The 26699-nt window shown below is 39.5% G+C and overlaps 2 protein-coding genes across 2 annotated transcripts; one reads left to right on the top strand and one right to left on the bottom strand.

Moving 5' to 3' along the window:
* Positions 1–3673: 3673 nt before the first annotated feature.
* Positions 3674–7453, top strand: LOC131223558 (GDSL esterase/lipase At5g22810-like). Its single transcript, XM_058218996.1, has 5 exons — positions 3674–3933; positions 4552–4682; positions 5192–5425; positions 6179–6434; positions 7065–7453. The coding sequence occupies exons 1-5, from the start codon at positions 3696–3698 to the stop codon at positions 7256–7258; spliced, it is 1053 nt and encodes a 350-aa protein (XP_058074979.1). The 5' UTR covers positions 3674–3695; the 3' UTR covers positions 7259–7453.
* Positions 7454–10698: 3245 nt separating this feature from the next.
* LOC131224226 (uncharacterized) lies at positions 10699–12979 on the bottom strand. Its single transcript, XM_058219762.1, has 4 exons — positions 12795–12979; positions 11781–12656; positions 11294–11576; positions 10699–11010 (listed from the first exon to the last, which is right to left on the bottom strand). Exons 1-4 carry the CDS (start codon positions 12977–12979, stop codon positions 10699–10701), a joined length of 1656 nt encoding a protein of 551 aa, XP_058075745.1.
* Between the last annotated feature and the right edge of the window lie 13720 nt (positions 12980–26699).

The raw sequence follows: 26699 nt of genomic DNA, 5'->3' as shown, positions 1-26699 counted from the left end.
TATCCGCTAGAAATAAATAATGAGATTTGCTAAGGTCGCCCTCATATGCAAGCAAGGGAGCCCTTGTATACATGGTTTAAAGACCCGACGCATGAAACTCGTCACTCTGCCCGTTAGTGTGATTTACAGGCTATCCCCTGAGTAGATCCCATCATGCAGGAGCCCTGCCCAAGAAACTAGTCTGGTTCAGTAATCAGGTGGGCCACATTCACAAAATAATTGGTGGGAAAAAATGATTTTTAACCAAGCTTTACTTATCTGTCCATCTATTTCTAACACTGACCTGCGTCATTATGAGCAGGCCTGAGCTACTGGACAGTGCAACCATATGGCCGGATACAAGATGAACGAATTGGATCTCACATCCATTTGCCACGATGCACATGAGGTAGCTGATTTGAGGGCTACCTTACACACGCGCGATGGTCTTAGCAAACCTCATAAATAATAGTTGTGTACACGTGAGTAACATCCAGCATCGTCTGTACCCACACCCCAAGGAGGTTGTGAAGGATTCAAGTATCACAGCTTGCACCCCACCTGATGTGTGGAGCGGCCTGGATTTTTTCCACGTCCGCACACACAATGTGAACACACTAATCAACGTCCTGGATCACATACACATGTGCCAAATAGGTCAGAGAGATGCACTAATAGCCATCCCATTTCTATTCCTAAAATTAGAGAAATGGGTGCGATTGGACTGCCATATGATTCCAGAGTTCAATTGTAACAAGCATGGTTAAAAGACTCAGTGACTTGGATCGACTGGTTAAGTCCTGAGTCGAGATGAGACTCGCCCGAGGCAAATCAATGGCTCAATAACACTAGAAGAGGGGCTATATGCCTATATGTAACAGATCAGGTACATCTCGAAGTACCACAACTTGTGAACAAAAAACAGGTCTTTCCCGCCAACATGCCACCTTTGCTGAAAATCCGTACCATGGAATAGGTATTTCCTACCATGAAAAATGACCTGGTTGAAAAATCAGGCCGGTCCGATCATCAAGAGTCAGACCGTCCGTTCTCCATTAATTCCAATACGTGGCCCAATTAATGAGAGAACCGGTCTACTTTTTGTCCCAGATGATCTCCACAGTGGGTTCTACTCTTCTCATTGTACGGATTTCATACACACGTGGCATGCTAGCCAAAAAGTCATGATTGGATGATAAGTATGGTAATTCCGGCTGTACCTGATCAGTTTCCATGGGACCAGTTATGATTTTTATTTACCTTTGATGGAGCGGAGCATTAAAAAAAAGCAAAAAAAAAAGAGAGAAAAAAAGAGCCTGATATCCAAGGCATCAATTTTAGTCATTTTCAGTGGTTTCTCTTCTCGAATGGTTATGATTATTCCATGATGTAGATTTTTGGGGACATGCTATATCTTTGGTAGGAGTGTCAAAAGATCAATGATCCAGATTACCGAACCCTGGCCCCTCATGTATCAACTCCATGCATCCGAGATCTTGTCCATTCATCAGTTGGAATCCACCTGGTTTGTTTCTCTGGCCTTGAAATCTGGTCATCAGGTTCATCACACATTTACAATGACTAGGGACCGTTGGAACATCTCTACTACGATCCATTTCTTTTACAAATCCACCTCAGTTCGGGCCAAAGGCACCTAAAGGTTGTGCCCCGACGAACCGCCCAGATCTATTACCCGATGCCCAGGTCCAATCCGAATTTCTGGGAGGCTAATGTTACTCGCGCGAGTGCACTTCGAAAGTGGAATCGATTCATATGTAGACATGGGGCACGTGCATGAGATCTGATCCGCTCATCAGTGATCCTCAAAGGGTAGATATATATATACCTGAGGCTGATTTGATCATTTTGATGGAAACACGTGAACAAAATTACTTAACAGTTAAGAGAGATTGTTCAATGGTCCAACACATGTTCGCATGTGGGACACATGATGATCAGATCAGCCTGACAATTGATCATAGTCCGGGTCGTCTGCAACCGCTTGGATTTTGCATACGTGTTACTCATGTACACGTGTGAGCCGAGTAAGCTTCCAATGTGTAATAGTGTGAGTCGACTTATACCACTTGTCTTAAAAATAAATAAATAAATAAATTAAAAAAAAAAAAAGAAAAACAGAAGAGAACTTTCTACGGTTGCGGTCCCAAGTCCTTGTAGAACAAGCTATTCTGCAGGGATGGTCCGTGGGCCCACCCCATTGTATGCATGGCATCCAACCTGTCTTCCAGGGTTGTTGTACTGTGAAAGTTAAGACCGCTAAAAAATCAGGTCAATCCATCATACATGGGCCACCATGTCAATTTGGAGTTGTCCATTTTTTATTTTATAATAATGATTACATAGCATAATTTTCTTTGAATCCTACCATGATGGTGGGCTCATGTAATACACGGGTTGGATGGGATATACACAACCCATCGGCCCCACCCAAGAAAACAATGGACAATCATCACAAACTATCCAAATTGACATGGTAGCCCACATGATGGTTGGATCAGCCTAATTTTCGGGTGTAAAAACTTTCACAATGAGCCTCAAGTAATGCACGGGTTGGATTCCATGGGCACATCTCCGTGGGCCCGACACCAGCCCCTGTAGAATAAGCTTGATTGACAAGAACCGGTCGCATGGTTAGGGCAGCTCAAAAGAGTATTGTATGGTACACGCCACATGCAAGGTTACACGTGACGTGATCTAAGGTTAAACCTGCCACCTTTCTCCTCTTAAAATTCTAGATAAAACCTTAATTTTCTTTCTACAAACATACTCACCAGACATGACTTAAATAAAAGACTTCATTTCCCAACCCAAGGTCGGTTCTGTCTCTTGCTTTCAAGGTAGGGCAAGAGTATAGTGCTAGATCACGACCACTCTTAAGTTGTAGTGGGTCTCATCCACGTTAAACATAGCATACATGCAAGTCAATCCAAACCGTCCACAGATATATAGCACCGTTGTGGATGGATCATGGCCCAAAAATTACAACAATCGGCTGATCCTAGCCATTCAATTGGTGGATGATAAATCGGTCTTAGGAGACCGGATTCAATGAGTTCAATAAATCGCTAAGACCATTTGATAAGTGTGATTACAGGCCATGATCCATCCACAGCGGGTCCTATGGCACGTGTACATAGGAAGAGAGTACCATAACCTAAAAAAGGTGGTGAATTATAAACATGGAATGCAGGGAAGGCAATCCAGACCGTCAGAAATAGCACCAACGAGCATGGATCATAGCCCAAAAATTATAACAATCGGCCGATCCTAGCCATCCAACTCGTGGCTATTAAACCGGTCTCGGCCGTTCAAATGCAATGAGCTTAATAAGATGGCTAAGATCATTGGATAAGTGTGATTTCATAACATGATCCATCCAAAGGAGTGGTCATAATTGCTCCACATTACCATACATGAATGCCACGTGTACAGTGCGTGAGACACCACAACTTAAAAAATAGTGGTAAACTATCGACATACCCTTCCTCGCCGTAGTGCTTAACAAGCTGCTGTCTTAGCTGTAAATGATCAGGTTACTTGAAACCATCCTCCCTCAACAGTCGCCGCATTTTAAACACTTACAAAATCTTCTATAAATAACGTCCACCATCTTCATTCATCAACCATCTCTCTCTCTCTCTCTCTCTCTCTCTCTCTCTCTCTCTCTCCCCTTTTGCACACAGAAAGTGAAAGAAATGGGGCATGCTAAAGCTCTTTTGGGTGTCTTTATTCTCCTTGTTTTGGTCATTGTATCACATGGACAACCTCTTGTGCCTGCACTCATCATATTTGGAGACTCTACCAATGATGTGGGAAACAACAACAAGCTATCCACTATAGTGAAGGCAGATTTCCCACCCTATGGTAGGGATTTTTCCAACCATTCAGCTACTGGAAGGTTCTGCAACGGAAAACTGGCCACTGATTTCACTGGTATCACATTTCAAACCGTCTATTTCTCTCTAAATCATTTATGGGAAATTTACCGAAACTTCTTGCTTTTAACTTTAATTTCCATTGCCCACATGGGTTTTTAGGATATTTTCCATGACCTACTTCTTGTTGACATTTTTACACTTTTGCCATTTTTTAAGGCTGAAATTGTGATTCTATCACTCTAGAGCTAATGTTCGCGGCAAGTAGCATTAGCTAGTTGTCTAAAGGGTAAAACCGTCCAATATGAAAGGTACTGTACTATGGTGTCAGTCACCTCTTTTTGCCAGTTCAATTGGTACACGTGTCAAGCGTGTGCCGACCAGAACCAATAATCAAGAAGCGTTTCAAACCCTAATTGTCACGTCAACCTACAGTCGTAAGCATTAAAATAGATGGTTATGGAAGGATCCATTCTCCATACATTTATTCCTAGAAAAATATTCTAGTAGAAGAGTTAGTAGCTGCCGGGTTGGTGGTATGGTCCATCCAAGGTAAATCCTATCTAATGGTCGGTTCAGATCTTCTAAAATGATTGCCACGTGTATCAAAAGGGAACCCTTTATTTATTTATTAATTTCGCATTTTACTCCTTCGATGATGTTTGTGATCATGCAGCTGAGAATCTTGGATTCACATCATATCCACCAGCTTATCTGGGGCCCAAAGCCAAAGGAAAAAACCTCTTGATTGGTGCTAACTTCGCTTCCGCAGCTTCAGGCTATTATGATAAGACTGCAGCGTTATGGGTATGTTTGCTATAAAATCTATTTACATATTTAAATGCTTTAAATCTAAAATATTTTATTAGGAATTGTTTAAAAATTATTTATTTGTATTCTTTTTAAATGTTTGTTAAAAAAGAAGAAGAAGAAGAAGAATATGATGTCCTTGTACATCCATCTTGTAAGTCATCAATCATGCAAGCCCACCCTTGATGGCCCACTCCTTTCAAATCACTTTGATTGGATACTCAAGCTATGTGATCAAGGGATATAGAAATATGAACAATTCATATTGATTATATTAAAAAAGATCTGATCATTGTTGTATACTTTCTGTAATGTGGGCCCCACTTTGAATCCTTTGCACATTAGAATCTGGTTCCTGTCAACATTCCCAAGATGTCCCACGACGTGGGGCCAGATTTCCTCCAACAACCAATGAGTGGTGGAAGACGTTATTGCTACACAAATCTCTCATGTGCACAAAATTGGTAGTCTCTCAGTATTGACTTTTGTTGTTGGTGTACACGCAGCATACCATTTCGTTGACCCAGCAACTGGAGTACTACAAGCAGTACCAGTTAAAGGTAGTGAAGATTGTAGGCACATCCAACGCATCCTCCATCTTCTCAGGTGCGGTCTATCTAGTGAGTGCTGGGAGCAGTGATTTCATTCAAAACTATTACATCAACCCTCTCCTCTACAAATTCTACACCGTTGATCAGTTCTCCGACATCCTCATCCATTCATTCTCCTCATTCGTTCAGGTAGCTCCACACATGCATGCATGATGGATGGATTTAGATAGAAGGACACAATCTACTGCCCTCCTTTGCCATGGAAAGTGCTCAACATTGGAACTGGATTGCCCAGGACCAACCCACTTGTCGTCCCAAATAATATAATCCTAGCCATCCAGTGAGGAGAATTCAAATCTCTCCCGACAATCCATTTTTCTAGCTCTTGATCAAAGGAATATATAGGATCATATGATTGGGACAATTTCGCATGCAAGTAGGATGGACAAAATATAGATTTGGAAGGTGGATTATTATTATTATTATTATTTTATTTTATTTTTGTAAGGCTAAACAAGATATAGATTTGGAAGGTGGATTAACTTTCAGAAACATAGATAGTGGGCCTTACAAGGCCCACCTATCACCAATCAAATCAGATGATCCCAGCCATCCAATCTGGAGCCTCCAACATGAGAATCGCACCTTCCATTTCACAGGCCCTTGATCAGATAGCTAGCATCATTAGGATTGTCGAAGTTAGGCCTGATTGGTTTGGGCCCGGTTATTGAACTAGTTGGGCCTGTTCCTTTCAAGTGGGCCTATTGAGATTTTGATTTTGATCAGCCCCAAAGCCTATGGGCGGCCATCTTGGCTTAGGAGGCCCACTATCTGCTTGCAAAGGACTTTGCACTGGTTCATCCCTTGTGGGTCACTCTCATTCTACTGTGGTATGATCTTCTTTAGCAATGTTGTTGAGAAGAAAGAATACATCTGTGGCAGAAATTGTATCGGCTCGGAGCAAGGAAGATCGGTGTGACTTCATTGCCGCCGCTTGGATGCTTGCCGGCTACCATTACATTGTTTGGGTTGGATAGCAATGTGTGTGTGAAAAAATTGAACAGAGATGCAGTGTCCTTCAACAAGAAACTAAATGCGTCGGCTATCGGGTTGCAGAAGAGGCTATCTAATCTCACCATTGTTGTTTTTGATGTCTATAATCCTCTCTTAGACATCATCAAGAAACCTTCTGACAGTGGTAAGAATTTCCAGCTGATCTGTAATGGAAAACATTGCTAGTCTTTAATAGATTGTAAGTACGTGTAACATTTTTCTGAGGCAAAAGGAAAGAAGAAGGCAGTTTAAAATATTGATAGTCTGTGGGGCTAGTAGTTCTCAGGCCTTGGATGTATGTGGGGCCTACCTTTCTTGATCCAAAGAGCTCATCCAGTTGATCAGGAAATGATCATCCATGGCATTGAAATATTACTGATTGGATGAATCAGCAGGCCATGGCTGAAAGCAACGGTTTAAAACGAAAACAAAACAGCCATGATGACTAGACCGCGGCCTCATTTTTGGGTCAGCTCTTCCAGACAGTGGGCCCCTCCTGATGCAACGGATACCACATCCGGCACACTTACAGGCACTTCAATTCCACCGCTGAAGAGAGAGAGAGAGAGAGAGAGAGAGAGAGAGAGAGAGAGAGAGAGAGAGAGAGAGAGAGAGAGAGAGAGAGAGAGGTTGGAGTTCTCGTGATCATGGAGTGAGACTCTTGCACTCTAGAGAGTGGGGTCCAGCTGATGAAGAAGGGACTCAAAGTGCTTGGCTTGTCATGGGCTTTCCTTTTGGTATTGGTTTTGACCTTGACCTTTTCCTTGACTGACAGGGTTGTTCGAGGCAAGGAAAGCATGCTGCGGGACGGGTGTAGTAGAGACTTCGATTTTGTGCAATAAAGAGTCGCCAGGGACATGTGCAAATGCCACTGAGTACGTGTTTTGGGACAGCGTTCATCCTTCTGAGGCTGTTAACAAGATCCTTTCTGATGACCTTTTGATTCAGGGCATCTCTCTCATCTCCTGAGCCATGAAACCTCTCTCTCTCTCTCTCTCTCTCTCTCTCTCTCTCTCTCTCTCTCTCTCTCCTCTGCTTTGAGTCCTTTTAATGTTTGGTATTTGGTAGTCTTATAATGTGATGTGTACCTTGCCAATGTGATCTTTAATTTAAATATTAGTCAAGAATATTTATATAAATGAATGCATATTATTTATATTGATGTTGATGACCATAGTTTGTTTATCCAAGCCATTGATGCGAGGTCCTCATCATGAATGAACTGTTTAGAGCTTTTTATTTTTTTCTAAGGCCATATGCCTGGTATGCATTAAACACAAAAATTTACAACTCTTCGGGTGGGGCCCAACAAATGAACTTTTTAGTTTATCATCTGATGATGTGCCCATATGGGGCGAAACTGGTACATATTGCCCGAAACATATTGACATCTCCTGTAAACAATATTGTTTTTATTTTTATTTATTTTATTTTATTTAAATTATTGGTTAGCACATTAGTATACACACCCCACTGTTAGCCACACTCCACTTAGGAATGAATACCAAGACCTCAATATTGAAATGAAGTCATCTTCACTCAGTCTACCACTTAAGCTAATTCCGTAGCAATCAATGTATGTTGTCCATTATAATAAGAGGGACTAGAATAGTACGCTGTTTTATGCAGCACGTAGAACACCGTGCAGTTGAGTTGTTGGAAATTTTAAAAATACAAAACTTTTTAGAAGCTCTCGATTATTAATTAGTTAGCCCTAAGAATCCTATCTTTGATAATCTTGAATTTGTAAAAAACCAAAATCTACAATGAGTGGTTTAGATTTTACCTGAGCAAAACATTTTGCAAAAACTTAAACTATGTTAATGCCGATGTACCAATGTGGGAAGTCTCTCTTGATCTATCCCGAATAAAAGAGGGGAAGTTTTCATGTTAGCACAATGTAGGCTTGAGATGATGTGCATCCACCCCTATTGGTCCCCACACGTGTGATCTAGAGATGGGTGAGAGAGAGATAATTTTTTTCTTGTTTTCAACTCTCATGCAGATCTCCCCTGCATCTCCAAAGGCCTTCTGTTCTTGGATCAAGTGGCATTGGGTAACCTGAGAGAGAATTTTTTCCTCGTTTTCTTTTTACGATAGGTGGGCCCATGTCTATTTTTTTGTTCTCGGGCCTGCCCAAATGTTCTCCTGTAAAGAAATGTTTTCTGATCAATGAATAGAACTTTAAAAAAAAGAAAAAAGAGATGGGGTGAGAGATGGAATTCTCTCCCTACTTCACTCTTTCTTCTCTCTCTCTAGATCACCTCGAGGGGGTGGCATCCAAGCTCTCTCCTCTGAGGGATACGAACTATTTATAAAGAGGGAATAGGATTAAGGGTGCATCAATTATGATTCCCCGCTATCCTATGGTTTTTTTATATACCCCACATCATTGGAATCCTTCGTTGATGCCTTATCCATGCATGTATATTTAATCCATTCTTTCCATTAACAGGCCCACACCAAAGACCCTATGACTATGCTAATGGTGGACCATCATATCACCATCAAGAGTGATCAAAACACTTTTAAAAGTAAAAATAAAATTTCAATAGTTAAAAACTTTTGAAAAACTTTTTAAGCGCTGACCCAATAGAAAACCACTTATCTCCCTGATCTACGCATAAACAAATTCTTATAAAACCAATGGATCCCTTATTGACCATGCAAGGTTCAATGGATCCTAATAGATGCACCAACCTCTATCACTTTCATTGGCCACGTGATAGCCTCGTAAAGAGAGTTAAAGCACATGTAAACAAGACCCTGACCTCTACATGTCTTCAAGTCTAAAGATTAATCAAGTTTTAATACACTCTTAAGTCTAGCATAGTCCAGGCAATGGGTTACTCGACTAGTGACTTTATCCTGATCCACTAAAGACCTGTTTGTTTAACCTTTTACCATGATAAATGCTGGTAAATGGGTAATGAATATTTTTTAATCTCTGCTTGGAGAGATAGAATTCACAAGGTAAATGTGCCTTGAGAAACGAGATTGCATTGCATGGATTAGCTATGTAAAATTTGTGGGTCGCACAGTGACGTATATGTTTGATCTATACCGCCCATCCATTTTACCAGCACATTTTAGGGCATAAACCAAAAAATGAGGTAGATTGTATGCTCAAGGGGACCACACCACAAGAAATAGGGAGACAATAACATCCACCATTAAAATTGGAAATTTGTGTAGGGCCCATATCTGTCATCCAACCTGTTCATAAGGTCAGAGGTATATGGATGAATCATAAACAAAAATATCAGCTTGATCCAAAGCTTTTATGACCCTCGATAAGTTTTCAACCGTAGGTGTTAAATTCCCTTATAATGTGCAGTGTGGTCCGCATGCGGTTTGGATTTGCCTCATTAATATTTATGCTCATGCCCTAAAATGAGCTAATAAAATGGATGGATGATCTGGACTAGACACATACATCACGGTGGGATCCATTGAATTTAAGTATTTCATTCTTCCCCACCTCGATTTTTATGAAATTGTCAATATCAAAACTCCAACTTGAATTTTCCTTGGTAAATAAACATTACCCATTTGCATGCATTTACTATGGTAAATGATAAAATAAACGGGCCCTAATGGAAGTGTTGAGAGGTCATATGCGGAGAACAATGTGAAATAAAACTTTTCTTCACATTACAGAACTAAAACTCTTCTCTTAAGACCTTCCACAGTCAATCATATCAAGTTGCTATTCAAAAAGAAGGTTAAGATCATAAATCCAATTATGTAGAATACTCTGATGCCAATGTCAATCCTCCAACCTAGGAGGTCTTTTCCCAATCTATCATAGTTCAGGAAGCTGAGATCACCATATATCAGATCCTTTGGTAACTGCCAAGGTCGATGATCGCCATCGATTAATGAGACCACAAGTGATCACGCGCGCACACACACACACTTTTCTCTATCTTCACGCTCGACCCACCTTAAGGGTGGGTACATCCAGGGCTATCTCTTTTTATTTTTTATTTTTTAGTTTTTAAAAATGCACAAAATTTCATTGATTCTCAAGATTTACAACCAATTCGGGTGGGACCCTACAAAAAGGCCAGGGACTCCACCTATCGTGTAACCACCAGCAAAACACTGAACACTCCCAAAAACCCTAAAGGGGACTCTGCACAAAAGAACAAAAGGAAAGCCCTCTACGCCAAGGCGGGGGAGGGTGATCGATCAGGAGGGCCTAACCATGCCCAAGCCTGTCATGTCGAGCATGAGCTCCCTCTCACCCGACGCGGGAGAGAGGCTCGTGATGAAAAGATATTATCCGGGCACCCATCATTAGCTAGCCTGGCTAGAACATCCGCCATTGCATTCCCCTCCCGAAAGATGTGGGAGAAAGACAGATTGAGGCTCAATTTTCTGGCACGAATTTCACCAATGGTATTTCAAAATTTCCAAGGAATGGATGAAAGAAGGTCATCCATTGCTTCCACAATAAGCTTTGAGTCAGACTCCACGATAATGTTGGTCAGGCCCAGATATGAGCAAATGTTCAATCCATCAAGCATGGCTTGGGTTTCAGTGATTGTGTTGGAGGCAGTGCTGTAGTATCTATGAAATGCAAAAATGAGGTTGCTTGAGTGATCCCTGCAAACTCCTCCACCTCCACTCTCCCCTGGGTTACCTCTAGATGAGCCATCAATGTTAAGCTTCAACCAACCCATTGGTGATGTGGAGAGTGTTGAGAAAGGCAATTTCTGCAAGAGACTGATTAGCTGAGCTAGGAATGGAGGATGCAATCTCCCTCAGCCAGCATGAAACTCTGGATATAATCCTGGGGACGGTCATCTTAAGGCCCTCAAATCTGGCGGCGTTCCTACTTGTCCAGAGTTCCCAATTGAGGATGCTAGGAAGGAGGCCAGTTAGGATAATGGAGTAAGAACGGTGGCTTGCAGACTCTATCCAAATCTCTAGCTAATGGGGAATAGACTAGCCATGGATTAATGGAATATCAAACAAATTGCTAAAAAAATCCCAGACCCGGCTGGCTGTTTGGCCCTGATAGAACAGATGGGCGATGCTTTCTTCTGCTCCCTGTCCAATGGGGACAGCAGTGCCTGAAAGGTGATTAGGGGGAAACAACGGTCTCGGCAAGACACTGATCGAGTGGAGAGTAGCAGCAAACTGAGGCTGCGAGCGGCACCGGTCTGCTAGATTCGAAGCGAATTGCATTGGGTCTGCTGATTGCCGATTCCTGTAGCATTCACACTTCGATGCAAGTGACACTCCAAACCTCTGGATCGCAGTATCAATAGGGACCGCCCTATAAAACGACTTCCATGAGAAAATAGCCAACTTAGGAGGGAGGAATTTGTTCCAGATCCAAGCAGTCTAAGGGATCCTTAGCTGACGTCGTCTGATGGCATTCCACGTGGATTTGATGGTGAAATTGCTGGAAGAGGAAAGATCCCAGATCAGCTTATCTAAGTGGTTAGAGAAAGCTACCTTAGAGGCAAGCAGTGACTACATAGCTGAAGGGGTGATTATGTCTTGGACATCTGCAAGCTGCATGCAGCCTGAAATGGGGTTGAAATCACTGACCGTGGCATACAGCAGGTGGCGAGGAATTATAGTTACGACAGCACCAGCCAATATCCCGTTGCTTGACCAATTATGAAACCAAAAACTGACGTTGCCCATGCCTAAAAGCCATTTAGAGTGTTTGAGGGTGAACGGTAATACTCTGGCTATTTCCTTCCAGCTAGGAAAGATGACAACGCCTAATCTGCCATGATTGGAGAGGAACTTCCAAAGATACTTTGCCGAGAATAAACCAGCCCAAAGTGATGAACCTTTCAGAAGATTCCAAGCCATTTTAATGCGAAGCGCTCGCATAACTTCCTCAATCCTCATGATTCCTAGCCCCCCTTCTTGCTGAGGTGCACAAATTTTCTCCCAACTTATCCAGTGGTGCTTGTTGCCGTGAGCTAAACTTCCCCAGAAAAAATTTACGATGGAGCTGTCAATCGATCTAATGATTGATTTTGGAATGTTGATTGCTGACAGGAGATGAATGGGGATGCTCGAAAGGACGTGTTTGATTAACACCAGTCTAGCAGCAGGGTTGAGGAGCTTAGCTTTCCATCCTTCGATCATGATGGTGATTTTTTGGACTAATTGCTGCAACATCGGTCTGGATATTTTGCCTTTGGAGATGGGGACACCCAGGTAGGTTGTTAGGAAGAACCCTTGGGAGAAGCCTGAAATAGCAGAGAGACGCCGAGCTTTGCTTCTGGAGGTCTTCTTGGGAGCAATGAAGATGGTTTTAGCAGTGTTAACCTTTTGGCCTGAAGAATTTTCATAGATTTTGATAAATCTGAGAAGGATTTTCACGTTAGAAAGTCTGCCATTGATAAATAAGATAGCATCGTTAGCGAAAAAACAAGTGAGTAATGGTAAGGTAAGGTTTAGGAAGATGGAATGGTTGACAGGTCCCTGTGTCGAATAGGTTTCTGACACCCCTACTAAATGCTTCAGCTACAAGGATGAAGATAGAAGGGGAGAGAGGATCTTCCTGGCGAAGTCCTCTAGTACTCTTGAAAAAACCGAAGCTCCTACCATTGATGAGAATAGAGAAAAATATGTCTTTCCAGCAATGCTGCAACTGAGCAATGATAAGAGCTTCTGAAACCGAAAATCTGAAGCATTAGGGTGATGAAATCCCATTCCATCCTATCATACGCTTTTTTCCATGTCCAGTTTAATTATCAAGTTGCCACTAAAAATCTTGCGATCAATCTCATGAGCCATCTCTCTAGCCACGGCAATATTCTCGGCTATCGATCTTCCCTTGACAAATGCACCTTGTTCTTTGGAAATAAGCATGGGCATGATATAAGCTAGTCTGGAGGCTAAAGCCTTAGAGAATATCTTCATGATGCAGTTGCATAAACTGATCGGTCTTAAATCTTTAATGTATTCCGGGTTCTTACGCTTTGGGATTAGGGAAAGAAGGGTGCATTGAAATGCCTTATGAATCGGACCTCCTTGGAGAAAATCATTGGCCGCATCAAGAATATCATTGCCGATCACGTCCCATCATGATGAGTAGAAGACCCCTCTGTAAATGCTATCTTAGATTTGTCATATTTTATGTTGCCAAAACCTCTTGGAATCTGTATCTTGTATAGCTCAACTTTATATCATCCTTGCCTACATTCAAGAAGTTCAAATTCAAGATCAAGCATCTCAAGTTCAAGTTCAAGAAGTTCAAGCACAAGAATAAGAGATTCAAGTAGAACATCAAGTACTACTTCAAGTTTTCAAGCTTCAACTATGTCAAGACAGTGTGCATTACTTAAGAATACATGCTCAACTTCAAAGTACTTCAACATGACAAGCTTCAAGGTACTTCAAGATGACAAGCTTCAAAGTACTTCGTGATAATCTATCAACTTAAGCGAACAATGTTTCAATGTTCAATCTTCACCGATAAGGTATGAATGACCCTAGATTGACCATAGGTTAGGTCATATTGATTGCATACTTAATTTGCGTCATTATATAATTTTATAGGTTTTATCTCGACTAGTCTTAGCCTATGTTCGACTAGTCTAAGTATTGGCTCGACCAATCTAAGAATTTTCTCGACCAGTCTTAGGTTTGTTGTGAATTTTTAGGATTTTCTGTTGGACCCTTGACCAGTTCTGGAGACTGCTCGACCAGTCGAGTGAACAGTGCTCGACCAGTCGAGCAGGCTCAACTCAAAGTTCAGCAACCAAACTGGGTCCCACTCGACCAGTCGAGTGCAGGGCTCAACCAGTCGAGTAGGCCACTCGACCAGTCGAGTAAGTCACTTGACCAGTCGAGTAGTGATCTTAACAATATTTTTGCCTATAAATTGAGGACAATTTTCAGAGTTTTTCATTCAATTTCAAGATATTCAAGCCACAACTCTGAGAGAACTTGTCCCCACATTTGAGAAGCTAATTAGTTAGTATTTAAGATTCTTTTAATAGCTTTTTTGTATTTGATTTTGTGATCTCTATTCTATTCTAATTTTTTTGTAAAGGGAATATTGATTTTACCCTTTTTCAGATCAAAATCAAATCAAGCTAGCTCTGGACAATTTAATCTAAAAATCATTTAGATCTAAGAACCCTTTCATATGTGAGATTGTATATTGAACATTTACATTGAACATCTACATCGAATCAGTTCTACCGGGCTTCATCAAAAGAAGAATCTTCAGATAAGTACATTTCTATTTTTGTTATTTGGTTTGTAAGATTGCCAGAAAATCTTTCATTTTTAGTTCTGACTGAGACAGTTAGAAAATCTCAGAGTGTGGGGTTTTTGAATTGTGTAAGCCCACTTGAAAGACACAATTGTGAAGGTTTTAGGTGAACCTTGGTAAACCTATTTCATAGTGAAAGCCAATATCCACTATGTGAGGATATTGGGAGTGGAGTAGTTGTGTGGCTCTTCTTTAACAGTTGGTGTACACACAAGCGAACCACTATAATTGCTGGAGTTGTGGTGAATGGTTGCATGTGCTTAAGTAGTTGAATGTTGTAATTTATTTTTCAGCCTTTGTGGAGAATGATTGTAATTTATTTTTTGCACATGTGGTGAATGTTGTAATAGCAGTAGAAATTTATTTCTGTTTTATTTTTTATTCCACTGTATTTGTTTGAGTTTTTGATACACAGATCGTTTTAGTAATCAGGTTGTCATACCATAATCCATTGGTTTTTAGTGTAAGGTTGTCCTTAGAACAACATCTATATCAACCTCTCAATACTTGTACATTTGAGGTTGCTATTCATTTCTGCTATTTGAATTGATAAGTGCTATATTTGATTATTTTTTTATTATTTCGCTCTTAAAATTTTAATTTGGCATAGTCCTATTCACCCCCCCTCTAGGACTCTTAGCTCGGCCTTTTTAAGTAGTATCAGAGCCTAATAGCTCGTTTTAATTTTTGGATTAATTTTCTGAGCTAATCGATTTAAGCTTTTTAAGATGTCAAATTTTGATAGCCTTTTAGTCACTGAGCCTCCACCTTTTGATGGCTTCAACTATGCCTATTAGAAATCCAGAATGAGGATTTTTTAAAAATCCAAGGATGAGAGCGTGTGGCAAGCCACACTGACCAATTGGACCCCTCCTACCACTGAAGTGACTAGTACTGATGGATTTAAAACTGTAAAAGTCTCACCTTACTTTTCTTGTACTGCTCTTCAGAAAATTGAGAGTAGTGCCAATGCAAAGGCTTTAAATATAATTACTTCCGCACTATCACTGGATGAATTCAAGAGAATTATATCCTTTGATACTGCAAAGCAAGCCTGTGATATCTTGGAAATGACACACAAGGGTACAACAATTGTCAAGAAATCTAAAGTTCAAATCCTCACAACCAAATTTGAGAAAATACGTATGGAAGAAAGTGTAACATTTATGGACTTCTATACAAGATTGAATGACATTGTCAACTCTATGTGGGGTCTTGGTGATAGGATCCCAGAAAGTAAAGTCTGTGCAAAGATACTGTGCTCATTGCCTGAACGATTAAATTCAAAGGTGATCATAATCCAAGAACTTCGTGATACAGATAATATTAGGGTAGAAGAATTGGTTGGTTCTTTACAAACCTACGAGTTAAACTTTAAAGCTCCTAAAGGTAAGTCCATCACCCTTAAGTCTTCTAAAAGTATTTCTCATGAAAATAGTAATTCTGATTTAGAAACTTTTGAAGATGATATGACTCTTTTAGCCAAAAAGTTTTACAAGATTTTCAAAAGTAAAAAGAGGGTTGATTTGCAAAAACTCATTGAAAAGAAAAAACCTATATTTAAAACTTAGAAATCTCTAAAAGACAGCCAATGCTACAACTGCCATGAATATGGGCATCTAGCAAACAAATGTCTTAAGAAGGATAAGTCTAAAAAGAAAGGTATGTTGGCTACATGGGATGAATCTTCCTGCTCTGAAGTCTCTTTTGAATCAGAAGATTCTGAAACCGAGTCGGCTAATGATGTTAAAACCCTAATGACTCTAGTTAAGTTCACTTTCTTAGATAATGATGATTCAACTACTGAAGAAAATCTGAATAGTGATCATGAAAATGAAGAAGATCTTCAAGATGCTTATGATGTCTTATAGAAGGAAAGTTGCAAAATAGCTGTAAAGTTAAAACTTCAAAAAGAAAAGTTTTCAAAACTAAAAGAGAATTTTGATAATCTAGTCTTAGAAAAATCACACTTTTCAGATTGCTTTAAAAAAAACTAAGTGCGACTTAGATTTCAAAACGTCACTAGTTGAAAACTTAAAATCTGAAAATGAAAAACTAAAACTAGAAGTCTCTTCACTTATGAGTTTGAAGGACACATGGAGGTATGCCCAAGATGATCTTAAATAAGAAAAACTTTATCTGGATCTAGAAAATGTGACAATCGATCTGGAATGGGCTACGATAAAAGTATTCCTCCCAAACATTAGAATACTCCTTCTACATTTGTTAAAGGGGAGTCTTCTAACTCAAAAGGAAAAAATCTGAATCAAAATAATTCTAAAAATACTAAAACTTTTCAGACTTCAAAACCTAGATGCAACCATATCAACTATAAAAATTAGAATCGTTATCCTTTAGCTGAGAAAATAGTTGACTTACTTAAGGAGCTCTTAAAATCTAACTCAGTGGGTAGGACTTATAACAACTATAAACATAAAAAGACCAACTATACTCCTAAACCCAAATTGTAATGAAATGGGTCCCTAAGGTTATTTGTTTGGTTGCCCACACTACTTTCAAAGCTTCGAGCCATTCAAAGTGGTACCTAGACAGTGGTTGCTCCAGACATATGACAAGTGACAAAGGTCTGTTCACCAATCTTAAAGACTTGACTGATGGTTTAGTCACATTCGGTGATGGTAGCAACTGTAGAATTATTGGCCAAGGTATGGTTCAACTCTTTAACCTCCTTCTATTTGAGAATGTTTTATATGTAGAAGGGTTAAAACATAATTTATGAAGCATCTCTCAAATATGCGATAATAATCATAGTGTAAAATTTACCGAGGGTATGAAATTCTAAATAAGGATGGTTCTATAATATTAACTGGTCGCAGAACTTTTGAGAACTGCTACATTGTTTGTGATTCAAGCTCATCTAAGCTATCGTGTTACATGGTCTAAACCGATGAGACCAATTTATGACATAAGCGCCTAGGACATGTACATTACTGCAACTTGCATAAATTGAGCAAAAGAGAATTGGTAAGAGGTCTACCTAAAGTAAAGAAAATGAATGAAATTTGTGGCGAGTGCCAGATTGGTAAACAAGAGTGCTCACAATAAGGTGAACTCTAATGCCACATCTAAACCACTCGAGCTCCTTCATATGGATCTCATTGGATCAACTAGAACGGAGAGTCGAGATGGTAAGAAGTATATTATGGTGATTGTAGATGACTTTACTAGGTATACTTGGGTAGTCTTCTTAAGAGAGAAATAAAAAACTCTTAATAAAGTAAAAAGGGTACTTAAACGTATCCAAACTGAAAAAGAATCACAAGTCACTAAGATCCGTAGTGATCATGGTTCTGAGTTTGAAAATAGCAGTTTTAAGAAATTTTATAGTGATCAGGGAATATCACATGAATATTCTGCGCCCAAAACACCACAACAAAATGGTGTGGTGGAAAGGAAAAATAGAGTGCTTCAAGAAATGACAAATGTAAATGCTAAATAGTATGAAGCTTCCTAAAAATCTTTGGGTTGAAGCCATAAACACTGTTTGTTATATAATTAACCACATTTATACTAGAAAATTAAATAATAAAACGGCTTATGAAATGTGGTTTGATAAGAAGACTACTGTCAAATACTTTCGAGTTTTTGGCAACAAGTGCTACATCTTACGTGACTGAGAAAATCTGGATAAATTTGACACTAAAAGTGATGAAGAGATATTTTCAGGGTATGCTCTGAATAGTCAAGCGTATCGGGTTCTTAACAAGAGGATTCGAGTAATTCAAGTGTCCATTAATGTGGTTATAGATGATCACTTGAATACACCTGTCTCAAGTTCAGAAAATGATAAAGTCCTTTTATTTAATAAACCAGACTCTTCATCTAGTCAAAATAATACTGAATTGAGGACAGTTAAAGACCATCCATCTAATCAAATCCTTAGAAACCCTCCCACTAGTGTGCGCACTTGTAAAAAACTTGAAGATATGTGTAACTACGTGTGCTTTACATCTCAGATAGAACTGGCTAACGTAAAAGAAGCTCTTACTGATGAAAACTTGATTGTAGCAATGCAAGAAGAGCTCAATCAGTTTGTAAGAAATGATGTTTGATACTTAGTTTCAAGACGAAATGATAAACACATTATCAGAACAAAATGGATTTTAAAAAATAAGTCTGATGAACTTGGTAATATGATTAGAAACATGGCTAGGCTGGTTGTATAGGGGTACACTTAAATAGAAGACATTGATTATGATGAGACCTTTGCCCCAGTAGCTCGTCTTGAATCAATCAGACTATTTATATCCATTGCATTCTTTAGAATATTTAAAATATACCAAGTGGATGTAAAGAGTGTGTTCTTGAACGACGATTTGCATGAAGAAGTGTATGTTGAACAACCAATGAGTTTTGAAGACCCTAAGCATGCTAATCATGTCTACTGCCTGAAAAAGGAAATCTATAGTTTGAAACGAGCTCCTAGGGTATGGTACAAAAAGTTGACTAAGTTTCTACTAAGTCATAACTTTATGATGAGAAGTATTGCTAAGACATTGTTCGTAAAGAAACATAATGATCACATACTAATAGTGCAAATCTATGTTGATGACATCATCTATGGATCTACCTGTGCTTACATGACTATTGAGTTTGCAGATCTTATGAAGTCTAAATTTGAAATGAGCATGGTTGGAGAATTAAACTATTTCCTAGGGTTGCAAGTCAAACAACTCCCTGATGGTTTCTTTATCTCTTAAACCAAATATGCTCTGAACTTAGTTAAAAAGTTCGAATTTGAGAGTGAGAAAAATTTTGATACTCCAATGAGTACTACTCTAAAACTCTCTAAGGATTCAACAGGTAAGAGTATGGATCCTAAGTTGTATCGTAGTATGATAGATAGTTTACTTTATTCAACTGCAAGCCGACTTGATATTGCTTTTAGCGTAGGAATTTGTGCTAGATATCAGTCGGACCCTAAAGAGTCAAACCTGATTACTGTTAAGTATATTTTGCGATATGTCGCTAGTTCAGCTAATCTTGGTCTCTGGTATCCATATGATACTAGTGTGCAATTAGCTGGTTACACTGATGCTGATTGGGCTGGTAACATTGATAATCGTAAATCGACCAACAGTGGTTGTTTTTATGTTGGGAACTGTTTAGTTTCTTGGCTAAGTAAGAAACAAAGTTCCATATCGCTCTCCATAGCTGAGGCTAAATATATTGCTACTGGTAATGCATGCACTCAGCTTATGTGGATGAATAGAATGGTAAGCGATTACGGAATTGTGCAAGAATCTATGGTCTTATATTTTGATAATTCAAGCGCAATTAATATCTCTTAAAATTCAGTTCAGCATTCATGAACCAAGTATATTGACATTAAATATTATTATATTCGTGAACTGGTGGAAGATAAGATAATTTCATTAGAATATATTCTGACTGAGAATCAACTTGTAGACATATTCACAAAACCGCTCGACAAAAACAGGTTTGTAAAATTGAAATTTGATCTTAGTATGTGCAATATGAATTGATGATTTGTGCCTTTTTATATCATAATGTATATATTTAATAATTTGATATTTTAAATTTTAAATTAATAAAAAATTACAAATTTTCAGTGGTGCATGACCAGTCGAGTACACACTCGATCAGTCATAGCTCGACCGATCGAGTATGTACACGACCAGTCGTGGAACTCGGGTTTTGATTTTTATTTGGAAAAAATATTTTTTTTTTCACTTTGTTCTTTTTCTCTAACAAGCCTCACCACAACCGGGCGAATCCATCTTTGATTCCTCCATGGTTAGTGCATTATTTTCAATTTCCTTGTAGATTTAAGTTCTTTGATCTTCCATTTCCTTGTTTGTGTTGTTTATTTTAAGGTTTATGTTTATTTAGTAGGTTTTCTAGCTATAAATCCTTTTTACTTAAAACCCTTCTTACCTCCAGATGATGTCAATATGGATGACATCTTTGATGAGATTGAATCCGACTTTGGAGCGGATCCTGATTTGCAACATTCTGATTTTGATGAACGTTTACGTTCTCTTGAGGAAAAGGTAGAAGGTATGCATGTGTCCTAAGAGAATCAATTTAAATACATGCGCAAATATCTGAGGCGCATTAACAAGGGACTATATCAAATCGATGCTTCCATACTTGCTCCTTCTTTTGATTTAGATTAGTTTTGATTTCTAATCTATAATAACTTTTATTCATGGATTTCTCTTCACTTTGTATGCTTGGCCATGTTTTTGTTCTTCTTGTGGATTTGTTTGAATGATTATATTACAATACTTATGTTATCTTGGCCTAACTTCTCTCTATCGTTACTAATTGCTCTCTTGTTTCCATCATCATTTTTATGTTCTTTCCTTTGTCATATTGTGACAAAAAGGGGGAGAATTTATGTTGATATGCCTATTTCATTATGATATTGGATTCTATAGAGGATGTTTGTTAAAAATGTGAAAATTAAAGAGAAGTGGTTAGGTAGCTAAGTAGCTAATTTCTCCTCTTCTCTTGGATTTTATGGAGTAATGTATTGAGGGGGAGTATTGGTGCATGATTATGATTTTTTTTTTTAGTATTGGTTTAACCAGGTTATAACTGGTGCATGATTCTTTGACCAGGTTGTAACTGGTGCATGATTCTTTGTTGTGCATATCTTTACTATGTGCATCATATTATTTATTTGGTTTTTTCACAAATTTAACAAAGGGGGAGATTGTAAATGCTATCTTAGATTTGTCAAATTTTGTGGTGACAAAATCTTTTGGAATCTGTATCTTGTGTAACTCAACTTTATATCATCCTTGCCTACATTCAAGAAGTTCAAATTCAAGATCAAGCATCTTAAGCTCAAGTTCAAGAAGTTTAAGTAGAAGAATAAGAGATTCAAGTAGAACATCAAGTACTACTTCAAGTTTTCAAGCTTCAACTATGTTAAGACAGTGTGTATTACTTAAGAATATATGCTTAACTTCAAAGTACTTCAAGATGACAAGCTTCAAGGTACTTCAAGATGACAAGCTTCAAAGTACTTCGTGATAATCTATCAAATGAAGCGAACAATGTTTCAATGTTTAATCTTCATTGATAAGGTATGGATGACCCTAGATTGACCATAGGTTAGGTCGTATTGATTGCATACTTAATTTGGGTCATTATATAATTTTATAGGCTTTATCTCGACTAGTTTGAGCCCATGTTCGACTAGTCTAAGCACTAGCTCGACAAGTCTAATAATTTTCTCGACCAGTCTTAGGTTTGTTGTGAAATTTTGAGATTTTCTGTTGGACCTTCGACCAGTCCTGGAGACTATTTGACCAGTCGAGTGAACAGTGCTAGACCAGTCGAGTAGGCTTGACTCAAAGTCCATCAACCAAACTGGGTCCCACTCGACCAGTCGAGTAAGCTACTCGACTAGTCGAGTAGTGATCTATCTTATCGTGCCTGAAATTTTGAATTCTTGTTGGTCATTTGACTAGTCGAACCGACCATCGGGCTAGTCGAGTGAACAACATTTTTGCCTATAAATTGAGGATGATTTTCAGAGTTTTTCATTCAATTCTAAGATATTCAAGTCATAACTCTTAGAGAACTTGTCCCTACATTTGAGAAGTTAATTGGTTAGTATTTAAGATTCTTTTAATAGCTTTTTGGTATTTGATTTTGTGATCTCTATTCTATTCTAATTCTTTTATAAACGGAATTTGATTTTACCCTTTTTCAGATCAAAATCAAATCAAGCTAGCCTGGGCAATTTAATTTAAAAATCATTTAGATCTAAGAACCCTTTCATATGTGAGATTGTACATTGAACGTCTACATTGAACATCTATATTGAATTGGGTCTACCGGGCTTCATCAAAAGAAGAATCTTCAGATAAGTACATTTCTATTTTTGTTATTTAGTTTGTAAGATTGCCAGAAATTTTTCATTTTTGGTTATGACTAAGATAGCCAGAAAATCTCAAAGTGTGGGGTTTTTGAATTGTGTAAGCCCACTTGAAAGTTACAATTGTGAAGGTTTTAGGTGAACCTTGGAAAACCTGTTTCATAGTGAAAGCCAATATCCACTGTGTGAGGATATTGGGAGTGGAGTAGTTGTGTGGCTGTTCTTTAACAGTTGGTGTACACACAAGTGAACTACTATAATTGCTGGAGTTGTGGTGAATGGTTGCATATGCTTAAGTGGTTGAATGTTGTAATTTTTTTCAGCCTTTGTGGAGAATGATTGTAATTTGTTTTTTGCACATGTGGTGAATATTGTAATAGCAGTAGAAATTTATTTCTGTTTTACTCTTTATTCCTCTGTATTTGTTTGAGTTTTTGATACACAGACTGTTCTAGTAATCAGGTTGTCCTACCATAAGCCATTGGTTTTTGGTATAAGGTTGTCCTTAGAACAACATTTATATCAGCCACTCTATACTTGTACATTTGAGGTTGCTATTCATTTCTACTATTTGAAGTGATAAGTGCTATCTTTGATTATTTCTTTATTATTCCGCTCTTAAAATTTTAATTTGGCATAGTCCTATTCACCCCCCCTGTAGGACTCTTAGCTTGGCCTTTTCACCCTCCAAAGCCATTTGGGTTTGGAGCGCTATCAATCGAGATGACATTGGCTGCTGCTTTGACCTCTTCCTTAGACAGCGGTCTAGATAGCATCTCATTCATGTGGTCATCCACTAGCCTGGGGATGCAGTTAAGGATGTCGTTCACTAGATTTTTCCCTTAGAAGAAAAGAGTTGCTGAAAGAAATGGATAGCTTCATTTCCAATATCTTCTGTGGAAACAATAGGTTGTCCTAACGAATTCTTTAGCTGGATGATCGATGCTCTTCTTTGCTTGTCTAGGATTGATTTGTGGAAAAATTTGGTGTTCATATCTCCCTCCTCCAACCACGAAATTCTCGACTTTTGTTTCAAGAAAATTTCCTCCTGCAAGAGGGCCTTTTTCAGATTTGCCTGGGCTAGGTTAATTAAGCTTAATGATGTTGTCTTGACATTGGGATTGGATTAGGAGGTGCTCCGCCCTGTTAACCTCGCTCTTAGCCTGATGAACGTTCCGGTGGATGTCCTTAAAAACATCCTTATTCCAGGTTTTGAGCCTAGATTTCAGAATTTTAAGCTTGATGTGAAGCTTGAACATGGGAGTGGCAGCAATTTCATTCATCGAGCTGTCTCTAACTATCTGTATAAAGCCATCATGGATAGTCCACATTCTTTGAAACTTAAACGGGCAGGGAAAATTCGAAGATTCATCCTTAACTGTGAGAAGGGTAGGAGAGTGATTTGAGTAAGCTCTCGTGATGTGGTCGACCTTGAAGTTAGGGAACATAGATAGCCAATCAGCATTAATCATCATTCTATCCAACCTGGCCCACCTATGGTTTCTACCGGACTGATTGTTGCACCATGTATATAGGGAGCTTGAGTACCTGGCACCGATCAGGCCTGTGTCTGAAATAGTGTCTTGGAAATCTGACATAGAGCTGGTCATCTGAATGGTGCCATTAAGATGATCATCTGGAGAAGTTGTTGTATTGAAGTCCTCGCATACTAGCTAGGGCCCGCTAACAGAACTGCAAACTTCTCTAAGCTCATCCTAGAGCTGAATTCATAGATTCCTAGAGCATGAAGCGTAAACCACTGAGTTTGTTGCCGAGATGGGAGAGATGTTAGATTTGGAGACGATAGAAATGCATTGGTTGGTGGCTTGAATCAAGTGGAAATGGATATGACTCTTGCCCAGAATCCATATCTGATTATCAGCAGCATCTTCAACTATCTGGTTAGCAAAACCCAGCTTCATAGCCAGTGTAGCCTTCCGGGTTTCCCTGATCATAGGTTCCTGTAATAGGAGGATTTTGATCTGGTGCTTTTTGATTAACCTCTTCAAAAATTGGGTAGTTTGAGCATTGCCTACCCCTCTCACATTCCAAGATACGATACTAATCATCAGTAAACAAGCCTCTATGCTCAGCCCGCTTATGTTTGCTTCTCAGTCTCTGACTTTTCCCGTTGATGATACTGATTTTGGGAAGACTTTTCCTTTTCTTCTTCTTAATTTTTCCTTCCTCTGCTCGAAGGGATTCAGTACTGGAGCCGGAGTTGGACATTTCCAATGTGTCGGTTTTGCCTTGAAGATCAACCCATAGTTGCAATTCTCTATTCAGAGTTCCTGTCTGATTGTTCTTTAGCAGTTGGGTTCCCTGCCCATTCACCTGAAAAGACCCTGAACTGTTATCTTGCCTGTCTTCATAGTCAACGATGTCACTTGGGTTCGAGGCTTCCCTGCTGGGATTTGCTGTTAGGTCAGAGCCAATGGGGATTGGAGTTGGAGATTTGATGTTCAGCGGCATAGCAAGACTGTCCTGGAATAGGTTTTTAACTCCCAACAACCATTTCTCCCAAGCGTCAATAACTTCAGCTGGGGGCTTGATCTAATGGCCTGGGGTGGAGGGATTGAGAAGGGTCGATTGGTATTGGATGTGGGCTTTTTCGTGCACATTGGAATCAACTAATAATGTGTCCTTACTTACCGATGGCCTGGGGGGCAGGGGCTCCTCATGGATTGCTTGGTATCTAGTCCTGCATTTATCAGGAGGCACTTCAGCAATTGCTTGTGGGAGTAAGTCCAGAGTCTGATGGTTGAAATGGGATTGAGGGAGATCATCATCATTCATCGGCTGGCTGTTCGTATTTGAGATGACCCCAGCATTTTGGATCTCCTCAGGAATTGGGGCCTTCTGTGCGGCAATTCGACGAACAGGTTGTGAACTCACCATAAATGAGTTGGTCCCCGCGGTTTGTGGGTCCTCAGAATTTGAGGCGTTCTCAGCAGCAATTCGGCAAACAGGTTGTGAGGTCATCATATGGTCTGTTAGGTTCCTTTGGCTTCCTTCTTCATTTGGCATATGGTTTTCCACGTCCTCAGCTCGGCCATGCTTGTTTTGGAAGGTCCTGATGACCCATTGCTTTGTCCCTTCCTTCAAATTGGCAGGTGGGGGCTTAGAATTCGATGCATCCATCCCTAAATGAGGGTAAAGATCTATGATGCTGTGACCTGGTAGGCTCTCCCCTCGACCAAGAGGTTAATTGTTTTTATTGGAGGAGTATCCTTGTGTAGGTTGATTTTGGCTTAAGCAAACCAGCGGTTCGGTCCTTCAATCGACTATCTGTCCAGCTCAATCACTGTCCCCATTTGCTTGGCAATTTGGCCAATAGTGTGTTCGCTCCAGGCGTGGATAGGTATGCCCTCGATTCGGATCCATTTTCCCCTACCCGGGATTGCCATAGTAGGGCCCCATGTTCGTGTGTTTTTGAGCGACATATTATTTTGAAGGAGACGATCCCTTGAGCTATCTCTATTTCTCTTCATATCATCTAAGTTAAGATTATATATATAAGGAGGGGTTAGGGTTTTAAGGGTGCATCTAGTATAATGCTCGTTACCCTACAAACTTTGGTGTATCCTATTATGAAAGAAGTCAATTAATCCACCACTACTAGAAAAAGGACCTTCCTCGATGGTCATGCCTTTTTTTTCCCAATGAGTATCCAACGGTTTAAATCTGTCGGGGTTAGGTAGAAAACCGTCGCTGAAAGTTAGGTCCAATGTTGATGGTCCTGCCTTTTTTTCCCCAACGATCTATAGTCGTTGGATCAACCACCGATAGACAATAGTCGTTAGATTAATATAATTCCCCAATGGAAATAAGCCATTAGGGAAGGGCACATTTAAAAATAAAAATAAAATTCCTAAAATCCCCCGTCAAGCGTCGATCCTCTTCTGTCGATTTGTCTTCTCGCTCTCTCTCTCTCTCATTCACTCATTCTCTCTCGTACAAAACCCTAGCCCTCTCTCTCTCTCTCTGTCGTATAGGTCTCTTGCTCTCTCTTACTCCCCCTCTCACTCTCACTCTCTCTCACACTCTCTCAAAACCCTAGCCCTTTCCCATTTTAGCAATTGCTCCCTCTCTCTCACTCACTCTTTTGCCCTCCCAATCTCCTCGACCCTCTGTTACAGCTCTGCTCGGCTATCTGTTTGGCCATATGCGACTTTGCCCGGCATACTACTACTGCTCGGCCATTTGTTCCAGCTCTCGACCATTTGCTACTCTATTCAACAATGACTGCTCTCTTTCTTTCTCTCCTCTCCTCT

This window comes from Magnolia sinica, chromosome 13 (genome assembly GCF_029962835.1).
Source record: "Magnolia sinica isolate HGM2019 chromosome 13, MsV1, whole genome shotgun sequence".
Taxonomy (NCBI): Eukaryota; Viridiplantae; Streptophyta; class Magnoliopsida; order Magnoliales; family Magnoliaceae; genus Magnolia; species Magnolia sinica.
This window is presented reverse-complemented; position numbering and strand designations above follow the sequence as displayed.